Source organism: Sceloporus occidentalis, unplaced genomic scaffold (genome assembly GCF_023333645.1).
Source record: "Sceloporus occidentalis isolate IW3139 unplaced genomic scaffold, rSceOcc1.0.p SCAF_2, whole genome shotgun sequence".
Classification (NCBI taxonomy): domain Eukaryota; kingdom Metazoa; phylum Chordata; class Lepidosauria; order Squamata; family Phrynosomatidae; genus Sceloporus; species Sceloporus occidentalis.
The window spans coordinates 209,917,072-209,929,259 of NW_028316982.1; the positions used below are offsets into that span (position 1 = coordinate 209,917,072).

The following is a 12,188-nucleotide window of genomic DNA, read 5'->3' on the forward strand; positions in this document are numbered from 1 at the left end:
GTGGTCTTTGGAGTGGTGCTGGTCCATAAGTCATCACACCTGGTAGTTATATATATAGTTATATCAAAGAATACTTACCAAAAACTTGCAGGAATGTCTGATTTGTCATCTTCCCTGCTTTATTTCTTGCTTCACATATATAAGGACCAGAATCAATATTTTTTATATCTCTGATTGTCAGTTCTGTATTACTTCCTCTCAATACATATTTGTCATTTTCCTCAATATGTTTCCCTTTTCTAAAGAATAAAAATGTTTTATAATTAACAAACTTGTTTTATCATCTAAAGGTTCATATTCTATTTTCTAATCTGGAAATGCATACAGCTCTTGTAATGTTGTAGCTCATAGGTAAATTAACAGACACAAATTCTCCTTGCATATCCTCACACCCTGAGGCCTTTGCCATTCACCAACAGAACAATACACAGATTAACATGGGAATAAGTCCTCCCAACCTGGGGTCACACAGTGTGTGTGTGTGTGTGTGTGTGTGTGTGTGTGTGTGTGTGTGTGTGTATCCCACTCACTTCCATGTCAGCATTCTCTGAAGATGCCAGCCAGAGATGCTGGCAAAACTCAGGAATAAACTCTTCTAGAACATGGCAGCATAACCCGCAAAATCCACAAAAACCTGGATGCTGGCCATGAAAGCCTTCAACTTCTCATGGGTAAATTGTCAACTATGTGTGTGATATGTATATGACGTAGGGAAATACATTTTAATATGGTTCACTGTGAAACTAAATAAACACCACTACACAAATTAATTTGGAAAGTGGAGAGGTAAATTTAAAATTAGTTATAAATTAACTCTGCATTCCTGAGACGGGATGGTCAGACTCTGTCACAACAACAGTTCAAATATAAAATGCTGTTCTACTGAACCTGGTTTTTTGAGTTGCTTCCTAACTCAGAATTGCCTGACTTATTAGTCAATGTGGCCTTAAGTTCCAACAGAGTGCTATACCCAAATAAAGGGGACACTTTAAAGGTCTGAGCTCCCTAACTCTTTTCTACTGGCTCCTCTCTTCTATATATTAAACCAATACTACTCAGAATAGTGGTTTGTGGGCTGATGCTGATCTGTGAACCACCAGCTGTCAGTGTGGTAAGAAATAAATATGTGTAGCTAATAGGCATAAATATGTATGCTGGCAAATTAGAAGAAAACAGCTGCCCCACTACCACTCCAGATAGCCTAAGCACTGAAATGTCTCTCATTGCTACAATCTCTTTTTTTCATATAAACAATCACATGGACTATGCTCACAATCGAATGCAATTCATACAGACTTCAAACAAGAAAAAATCTCCCAGACAGAATAACAAACTCTGTTTGTATCAGGAAGCAAATATTTCAACAGTGACAACAGAGGTTGCAAAGAATTCTGTGAGATACCAGTATTTCAAGAAAATAATACAACCTGACAATAATTTACATTTAAAAAGCATTAAAAACAAACAAACAGGAAAGCTTGTTTTATCAATGGTGATTTCTCTTGAAACTTGTTTTTGTTAAATCCCTTGGGAGCATGTGGCACAGGCAGATAGTGTGACACAGCATCAAATTATGCCAGTGTGGCATAGATATTTTCCTACAGGGGAAAAAAAAACCCAAACCCCAAACTGATAATTTATATTTAGTATCATTATAATAATAGTATTCATACAATGTACTATGTTAGCTTATATGATTTCAGATTGTTGTTGCTGTGTGCCATTAAGTCATTTCCAACTTATAACGCTCCTAAGATGAACCTATGATGGGTTTTCTTGACAAGATTGATTCAGAGGAAGTTTGCTCTTGCCTTCCCCTGAGGCTGAGAGAGTGTGACTTGCCCAAGGTCACACAGTGGGTTTCACGACAAAGCATGGAATGGAACCCTAGTCTCTAAAGTCATAGTTCAACACTCAAACCATATGCCATGCTGGCTGTCTATAGTTATGGTGATAGTCATATATAGTTTCAGATAGTGGAGTCTAATTGTGTATGATAAAATTTAGAAACAGTCCTTTAAGAATAAAATCACAAATGGTGTGCAAAAATAATAATCTGCTATAAATTTTATCACTAAGTACTTTGTGAATATTTCTTGAAAGGTGTGATACTAGAATTATTTATTTCTTCATTAAACTGATAATTTGGTGTACTGAATTACAGTTTAAACTGGAATTTTATGCATTAAACCAGCATCAGGGGCTGATTTCTAAGAAGGAATATGAAGAAATTTCACTAATTTATTTGTTCACAGTCAAACAGCCTGTCAAGAGTTCATTAACACCCACAATATTTTTCACTTTCAGCAAAGGAATCAGAAGAGTGCTATTTTGAGTGGTATGAGAGGTCAGGGTTTCTGAATTTTTTTGAAAATGTATCTGGTTTCTTTTCCCAAAAAGCAAAACAGACATACAACAATGAACCACTGGCTCATTGATCCCAATGATGCAGACAAATCATATGATAATTGTAATTTATAAAGGATAATGCAGATATTGTACTTTAGCTATGGGGTTTATCCAATTTGTACACAAATTGTTATTAATCAAAACCCCTCACAAGAACAACATATAACATTCATCATCTAGTAAGGAGTATGGGTGTTCTTTCTTCTCCCTGCATGTGACAATGGGACAAATCAAGATAATTCCAATTTGTAATACTCCAGTTTGTAAAAGATAACATGGGCAGAATTTCCTTCTGCACTGCACAACATAAAGCATTTTAATTAAATCAAATGCTGATTGCCATTCATTCTTAATATATAATTAGTCATTTGGATCATCACATTACTGTAAGTGAATCAAGAAACCCAAAGAATTTAAGTGAGAATAATTTCTGTGAAAAGTTATTCCACTGTGTTCAATATAAGCATTTGAATTTCAGTGTCTTTATATTGACAATATTCAGTAATTTCCCATGTAAATTTAGGGTGCATCTACACCATAGATATAATTCAGTTTGATGCACTTTAAGCACTGTAGCTCCATCTATGAAATCCTTCAGATGTTTTCAGATAGCAGAATCTGATTCCAGAAGATGCAATTTAGAAACAAGTTTCCCAGAAATAAATTCAGACATACTCAATTAGTTTTTGTTCTATTTTTTAAAAAAGTATATATATTCTAAATTAATAATGTTTGTTAGATATATTTTGAACTTAACTTACCTATACCAGTTGATTTCAGGTTCAGGAGAACCAATGGCTCTACAGAATAAAGTAATTGCCTCTCCCCGATCTGCTGTAGCATTAAAGGATTTCTGCAGCAATGTAATAACTGGAGGAACTGGACAAAATATGAACAAATATATGTGAGAACAGATAACAAAAAAAATACTGTTTTTTTCCAGCTGCCTAAATAAGTAATCCCTATGTAACAATTTCATTTGCAAACACAGCAGGAAGGATTTGAGGATGAGGTAGAACATTTCAAGTGTTAATTAAAACTAAATTATTTACCCCCAGGTACAAAAAATGATTATAATACTTTATTTTTATGGCACCAAGAAGAAAACCAATTAATAGGTTAACATGCTGCTTTCAGTTATTTATCTGAGTACTGAAGATGTATCATATCTCCATCCTATACTGTATATATATGTATATAATAGTTATTTTCAACACTATTGCCTTTATGTTAGGTTGGAGTGTGTTGTTTTACAAAATTATATTAGAGCCCGCTGTGGAAACATTGACCAGGACATAAAGGTATACATCAACAAGATTACAAACACACCCTCTTTAAAACCAAAACAACAACCTTCTCTCAATTCAGTTGACCCCCCCCCCCCCATTACACATTAAAATCTACTCTGGGGGTATCAGAAATTTTCATAGGGTAGTTTTGATGACCAACCCATGATATAATGAGACAATATACAGAACCTGGGATAAAATACAGACAACTTTATTTAAACTGTTATCTATTTTAACCCGTTTCTGGGGGGAAATCTAACAAAAGAGAGGGAGCAACCTATGCAGGACCATCTGAGGCACTCGGTCTCTGCTAGACCACAGCTTCCCTAAGCCCCAAGGAGAATCTAAAAACTGGGTTGCTTCCCAGCCAGCCAACTGCTGGAAGATCTACCAGAGGATCCAATCCCCAAGATGCACAACTTCAATGGAGGCCAAGATTCCCCTGGGCAGCCCAAGGATGGTCTCCTTCCTCACTCCCCCCTAGCTGCCTGACCTGTGGGGGCAGTTCCAGAGGCATATCCTTCACCAAAAGGGTGCAATAGGTGATCAATGAATACCTCCTTTCTCTCCCCCCCCCCCCACTACCAGCCAAGTGGCTGCCTATTTATTATTATTATTATGCTTTATTTATATAGCACTGTAGATTTAAATCACTTTAGACCAATGTCAAAGTCCCCAAAGCACAGCATAGAATAAGCAAAAAACCTGTGGAAAGGGGGAAAAAAATCCCTATTTGCTCCCAAAGCGACCAGTGAACTTACACTATGCTAAAAGTGGGAGAGTGGGTCAAAAAATCCAAAAGGCTGGACAGTGTGGGATGATAGAGCTTTATATAAACTCAGCTTTGCTCCATATCTCTCTAAGCCTTGTCAGGAAATGCTAAGATAACCATTAATATGGCCTCTCTTCATAGGAATCCCTCCAACTCTTCTCCCTCTCATCATGCAAGCATTGCAAAGAGAGGGCAGCAAGAGCAACACTGCAACAAGAGGGGGAAAAATCCCACTGCTGATGATTTAGTGTACTGAAGTAAAAGTATCTGTTGAACTGAAGCATATTTGCCTTAATGTATCTGCTGTGTTATTAGGAAATGGATTGGTACTAGACAATTTGGTAATATGAGAAACATCCATTCTTGCAGGATTTAGGCACCTCTAAGTTTAAATTGAGAGCCAGTGTGGACTACGACTCTGAAGACTAGGGTTTGAATCCCTGCTCAGTTATAAAAACCCACTAAGCAAAGGCAAGCTGCCTCTGAAAAAAAAATATTGCCAAGAAAATCTCTTGATAGGTTCACCTTAGGGTTGCCAGAAGTCAGAAATGACTTGAACAGACACAATAAGAATAACAAATACAACCAGTTGTTACCCCTCCTGTCCTGAAGGGTGAGAGATCAGCCCTTTGGGGCAGGAGGTCTCAACCAGTTGTCACTTCTCTAGAGTGAAATCCAGTGTGCTCTGCACTCCTGCACTCTCCAGTGACAGCAGTGCCTAAGGTGAACCTATCATAGCTTTTTCTGGGGCTGATAGTGTGTGGCACTCTCAAAATCACCCAGTGGGTTTGCATGGTGGAGGGGGAAATTTAACCTTGTTCTCCAGAGTTGTAGTCCAACACTCAAACCACTACATCATGTTGTCTCTAATGCTATAATAATAAAATACATTTCTTAAATTTGCCACCAGACTCTGTTATACATGGCTTGGGTCCAGTCTACTTGAAGGAACACCTCCTTCCCATACACTCCGATCCTCCGGGAAAAACCTTTTACAATCTAGAAAGACCAGGCTGGCGGTGACCTCTCAGAAGTCCTTCTCTGTCACCATTCCAAAAACGTGGAATGACCTGCCGGAAGAGATTCGCCAATTATCCTCGCTTGAGGCTTTTAAAAAGGCGACAAAAATCTTTCTCTTCTGGCAGGCCTTTCCCAATTGATAATGTCCAGAACCAACTGAATCCCCCTCCTTTTATTATTTTTCTTATTTGTGGTTTGTCTAGTAACTTTGTCATATTGTTATGTATTTTTAACAATGTTTTATTGTTTAATTTTATATTTGGGAGGGAGGGTTGGGCTAGGGTCTTGTAGGGTTTGTTGTTTTTATTATTGTTTTACTGTTACTCGCCTTGATCCTCAAAACAGAAGAGGCAGGATATAAATAAATAATAATAATTATAATAATTATTATTATTATCATAGTACTGTCTTTTAGCAAATTCTTCCAGTTCCAGTGCATTCAGAGAGCAAGATGGAAAAGGTCTTAACATGGAGGAAAAATCTTCTGTCATTTCATTTCTGAGATTATACAGATGAAATTTAAAAAAACAACAAAAACAACATTCCTCTACAAACATATGACAGTTTTTGATAATAGTATTGTCGCCGGGCCCCTGGCTCCTTCGGGGGGAGGAGGTGGGGGTCCCATAGGTTCCATGGTAAGCAGTCAGAGGCACTTAGGATGCTTCAAGTAACTTTAATATAACACAACCAAAAGTAGGCCAACAGGCAACAACAGCAAATAAGTTCCTTCCCTGAACTCGTCCCACTACTCAAAGACTCGTTTAAAGCAAATAGTCCAGTGCCTGGGTTACTTCACCCAGTGGCTCAGACTCCCGTGGGCTCCACACTTCCTTGGTTGTCCGCTTCCTCCCAGCGGGTCAGGTTGTAGGCTTCCCGTCCCACAGGCCAACACCTTCCCCAGATATCCCACAGCAGGCGGGGCCCGGGATGAATTACTGGGCGGGCCTGATAAGGCTCAGGGTCCCACCCAGTAGGCTGGTGAGGCCACCAGCTCTCCAGGGGTGGCCGAACTTCCACTCTTCGCCCAGGGCCGGTCCTATGTCTACGATTGATCTCGGCTGTAAAAGCCTCCCTCACCCAGGCCTCTATCCCTCCTTCGTAACCTGTCGCTCCTTCGCCCCCCGGCGTCTCGGCTCCCTCTCCTTCCACGTCTCCTCCACCCCCCACAGCCTCTCGCGCCTCCCCTTTTCTTTCCCTTGCCGCCACCCCACCCTCCAACTCCTCCCCAGTCCCAGCTGTTTCGCCTTCAGTCGGCCCTCCTTCTCCGGCCTGGGCTCCTTCTGGGTTCTCAAGGGCGTCGTCTTCCACGGCGGGACCCCAACCCGCCTGATCACCCTCCTCCACCCTTTGACAAGTATTTTTTTAAAAAGTCACCTTCCTGGCGAAACTGTTGCTTACAAGGTATAAGCACATTGGCACACCAATTCAATTTCTGGAAAATCTTCATAACTCATCTACTACAGACAGATACATGTTGAAGTAATTCTCACTTGGACAATGTTTTCCTGGCATTTTCAATTTAAAGTGTGACTTTTCGGACAAAACCAACAACAATAGTATCTTCCCAGATGCCTTGGGTATTTAATGCAATCAATCAATCAATCATCAGTCAATCAATCATCACAATAATAATTCAAGGTTTCCAATAACAAGAAAGAAACTGAGGCTACAGAATGGAAATCTCCTCTTTCAGTCTGAGTTCATGAGACTGAAAAGAGAAATGATTAGAACACTGGTTCCTGTGGGTTGGTGATACAGAAGGAAGGGAAACTAACCTTTATTTAAATACTGGGTCATTAAAAAAGAATGAAGCAAAAGTAAACCTGTTCTTATTCAGCTTTGCGCCATTCTTTTTGCATTGCCTTGTAAAAGTAAAAACAAACTATATAAAGGAATCTCTGAGCCACCAAGACTAAGATATCTTTGGGTCAGTCAAATAAACACAGCTCTGAACCTTACTGACTTGGCTAAATATGCTCACCTTGAAAAAACAGAGGAGGAAAAAGTACCCACAAGGGAAATATATATATACACACACACATAAAGCACTGTCTTCTTTTTTAAAAAAATCTTGTCAACATTTACAAAACTTTCCTAAACATATAAATTTTCATAATATCGCCAAAGACCACCACTCTTAAACACAAATTAATAGTTAATTTATCTAATTTAGGCACTGCTTTGTTCAAAATGAGAGCCAGTGTGATGTAATGGTTTGAAAGTTGGGCTATGATTCTGGAGACCAGGGTTCAAACCCCTGCTTGGCCATGGAAACCCAGTGGGTGACCTTGGACAAGTCATATTCTCTCTGCCTCAGAAGATGGCAATGAAAAACCTCCTCTGAACAAATTTTGGAAAAACAAATCGAAAACCCTGTGATGGGTTCACTCTCCATAAGTCTGAAATGAATTAAAGGCACAAAAGAACAAAAAATTGTTAAATAAACAGCATATTTAACCAAATAAAGTTTGGCGTCTTTTGTGCACATCAATATAAAAAAGCAAAAAAAAAATAAAATAAAATAAAAAAAAAATTCTATCTAGGTTTATTAAACTACTCAGATACTATAAATTAAAATGTGTCCTAATGCAAATTACTGACACAGTCATTTCTTGTTGTTGTTGTTGAACATGCTTAATTTCTCTAAACAAAGTATAGTTCATTTTCAGTGCTTGAATTACATCAGCCTAAATTTCAGTGCACAAATTCCTGACCACATTTCAGTGTGTAATTTTAATTTCCTTAGGATATTTCTAAAACTTTATTTCTGGAGTTCATTTCTAATACAGCAAAAATGCCTAGGAGTAAAATGATGAGTGGAAGAAGTGAAACGGCTACTAGCACATTTCTGCAGATGCTTGAAAAACAAAGCAATAGGATATACTAGACACTACAGAAATATGTGTGTCTGCTTCCCACACTTCCTGGCTGCTGGGAGAGAAAGGGGTTTGCCTCTAAGGGGCGGCCTGCAGCCACTGCTTTTGGTGCCGGATCCAGGCCATGGCAACTACATGCTGCAGCCCCTATCTTGCCTTTCCATGGCACAAAAGGGAGCCACGAAAAGTGGCTCCTTTTTGTGCCCTAGAAAGGGCACCATATCCACCAGCATGGGGCTTTTCCGTTCTCCTTTGGCACTGCATCATGAAGATGCAGCATCAGAGGAGCTCAGTGTCACCGCACACCATATGATGCAGCATATGTTGTCACGCTACCCTGGGGGTGGAGTCAGGGCATATGTCATGTGGACACTATGTTCCGACTCTGCCCCCAGGCCAGCCTTAATCGCCGGTCTGTACAGCCCCAAAGTTGTCATTGAATCAAGTGTCCCTCATTGTTCTTAACAAAGCAGAACTCATATATTGCTGTAAAAATATAGAGGTTGTCAAAGTCTATGAGGTTGTCTATGCGGAACATAATTTAGTTTTTATTTTCTGATACATATGTACTCTATCCTTCTGAATGAGAAAATCAATCTTTTGGTCCAATTCACTGAGCTGTATGATTTTCCCTAAGAGGCTGTCAGGGAGGTGCATGGCAAAAGAGGATCAGAAATACCAACACATATACTTTCTCTTAGATAGCAAACATAATCTATATTTAACAGAGCGCTGAATCAGGATACTGAAACACATTTAGAAAAAATGTAGAAAACATTTTAATGTCTTTTAGATGGAGCCCACCCCTCCATCCACCATCATCTAGAGAGGGAGAAGGGGAAGCCAGCTCCATCAGACCTTCCCTGAAAGAAGAGCCCACCCCTCCATCCACCATCATCCAGAGATGAAGAAAGACAAGTCATCCAGCCTGGAGGGAGTGAAATGGCAGGCCCAAAGCCATCAGGCCTACCCTTAAGAAACAGAGCCCTCCCTCCAGTCCATCTGCCTTGGTCCAGGCCTCAGAGGGAGAGATGAACTCCAGGATCTGATCCCCTTCCCCACAACCATTCCCTTCTCCTTTTGTGTCATGTCTTCTTAGATTGTAAGCCTGAGGGCAGGGAACCATTTTATTAAAAGATCGTATGTACAGTGCTGTGTAAATGTACAGCGCTATATAAATAAAGCTTAATAATAATAATAATAATAATAATAATAATAATAATAATAATACAGTGGGCCCTTGCCTTACGCGGGGATCCGTTCCGGATCCCGCTGCATAAGGCGAATTCCGCCTATGCTCAAACCCCATTATAAACAATGGGGCTTGTGCACGGCAGCGTGGCGGCGCACGGGGCGCGTGGCGCAACTGGCGCACGTGCCCATTCAATTGAATGGGACACGCCGCCCCTTCCACCCTGCGCGCACCCCGCGGCTTGAGCGCGTATGCTCAAGCCGCGTAAGGCACGCCCGTGTATGACGCTGTAATAATAATACACTGATTTCTCTCTTTGATTTTCCTCTCTAAAGTATGGCAGATTTAAAGACAAGATATGGAATTCCAAGAAATAGAATTTTTCATCACCTTAAAGCCAGAATTACTTTTCATTACTGGTAATGGAGAAAATGATTTTCCTAGAACAAATCAGATTTAAATAAATAATTTTTTAAAATGAATTGCAATTAATTGCCAACTACAAAACTGTCTATGTTAAGCCTTATTTAATCATATAGACTTTTCATTTTTGTGTTGATATATTTGTTCTAAAAAATTGTACAACTACATATCTATATATCTTGTATTGTTATTTTAATTGCTTTTTAACTTCTGGGTGCTGTGAATTTTGTTCAGTGTCATTTAGCATCCCAAACTAGTGAAAATGATAAAAATGATTTTATTTATTCTTATGCTTTTCACTGGTTCGGGATGCAAAGTGGCCTTGAACAGTAAAAACAAATAAAGTTTAAAATTAACAGCATCCAATATATCATGATCATGATTATCAAAAGTCTTACACAGCTTCCCCATCATGACATGGAGGTGATCCATGAAGACTATTGCTGTGGAGTCTAACTTGTGGCAGATTGTAAGTCTTCAGCTGTGGCACTAGCAGCAGAAGAGAAGGTATGTACAGTGTACAGAGAGGCTCATCATCAGAAGGATGGCTGTCAGATCATTCAGTGTCAAATGAAATTAGCAATGTAACAATTGTGTTGAAGAACTGAACTGAATTGATCTCTATGCTGAACTGAATTGGTGTGGAGAGCAACTAAGCACATTATGAAATAAAAGATCTTAAAGACATACAAGGTATTTTCAACAACAACAACAACAAAATAGTTTTTTGTGGGTTTTTCAGGCTATGTGGCCATGTTCTAGCAGAGTTTCTTTCTGACGTTTCACCACCATCTGTGGCTGGCATCTTCTCTGAAGATGCCAGCCACAGATGCTGGTGAAATGTCTGAAAGAAACTCTGCTAGAACATGGCCACATAGCCCAAAAAACTATGGATGCCAGCCATGAAAGCCTTCGACTGAACAACAAAATACTTTTCATTGTAATTGTTCCTAACAGCATACTAGAGATGTCCCCAAATAAAAATTGGTGGGTGAAATAGGTTGTGATGTATAAGCATATAGTAATTGCCCTCTCATGAAAGGAATACTGAGTCCTGCTGTGTTGTAGGCCAACCTCATTGGTCAAGCAGCACATTCCACACTTCCTCCCTGAGTTTGTGGTCACCTCAAGTATGTGCTGATCATCCTGCTTGATGACGCTAATAGGAAATAATTTTCAAGTTGATTAGATGCCATAAAGGGTTGATGAAGGGATTGGTACAATTTTTTCTGTTCTAAGGTATCACTGCTATAGTTATTGTATAGGATTATTATAATGTACTGTTTAGTACTCTGAAACAACATGAGCAAAAACATATGTAAAGGGAGTAGTACTGAGGCATACACTGATGATGAAGTGGCATGTTCAGCATGATGGGCTTGGCCTGAAAAGAGTACTTAGGAGATGCTGAGGAAATGTGGAAAGGGTTCACCTACATCTTGGAGGCTCTAGTTGAAAGTAGATAGGCAAACATTATAAATAAATATATCAAGACCAAGCCACAAAGTTTAACCATGGTTGGAAGATGGATTGTTACTGGACAGCCCAAACCTCCATTTTGTGGTGGACAGAGTGCTTCTCTTCTGCACCATTATGACCTCTTTAATCCACAATGCCTAACTCTTCTTAATCAGATTGCACATTTTAACCCATTTTTCCTAAAAGGATGGGGATACAGTATGTGCCTAAATTCCATTCCAAGTTCAAAAGTCTTAAAAAGAATATTACTAAAGGTAATACTGGAGAACCAGCTGTACTGAGCCTATAGGAGAAAAGGCTTTGAAGAGCAGCTTTCCCTTCTCAGAGCACAGTCTTGTTTTATTGTATTTTGTTCATACAGCTTCTCATTTCAGGATAGGTTGAATTTACTCTCTCCCCAACACAGCTGCATTCTTTTAATTGTAACCTGTCCTCGATCCACAGGAAGAGGCAGGCTAAAAATAAATATTATGTGCATGTGTATGTATGAAACATCATGCTTTGTAGGACATTACCTCTCCTTTGACAGATGCTCACTATCATACTTGACTCATCCATTTGTTAGTGCTACATTCTACCTTCATCTGACCACACCAATCATTCCCATCAGTTTAGACACACACAATCCCTCCAAGAACAAAAATCAGGACATGTCCCACAGTCCTATGATTTTGCAATACTGAGCAAGAGCTGTCAACATGAATGTTGTTATAAAATGAAAATGT

General features: G+C 39.4%; 1 protein-coding gene across 3 annotated transcripts in view; it reads right to left on the reverse strand.

Moving 5' to 3' along the window:
- NCAM2 (neural cell adhesion molecule 2) overlaps positions 1-12,188 on the reverse strand; it is a 298,722-nt gene that overhangs the window by 135,228 nt on the left and 151,306 nt on the right. For all 3 annotated transcript variants that reach the window (XM_089512162.1, XM_089512163.1, XM_089512164.1), the window contains exons 6-7: positions 3,171-3,288; positions 79-239 (exon numbers count right to left, since the gene is read on the reverse strand). In XM_089512162.1, coding sequence (XP_089368288.1) covers positions 79-239; positions 3,171-3,288 — 279 coding nt within the window. The remainder of the gene's footprint in view (positions 1-78; positions 240-3,170; positions 3,289-12,188) is intronic.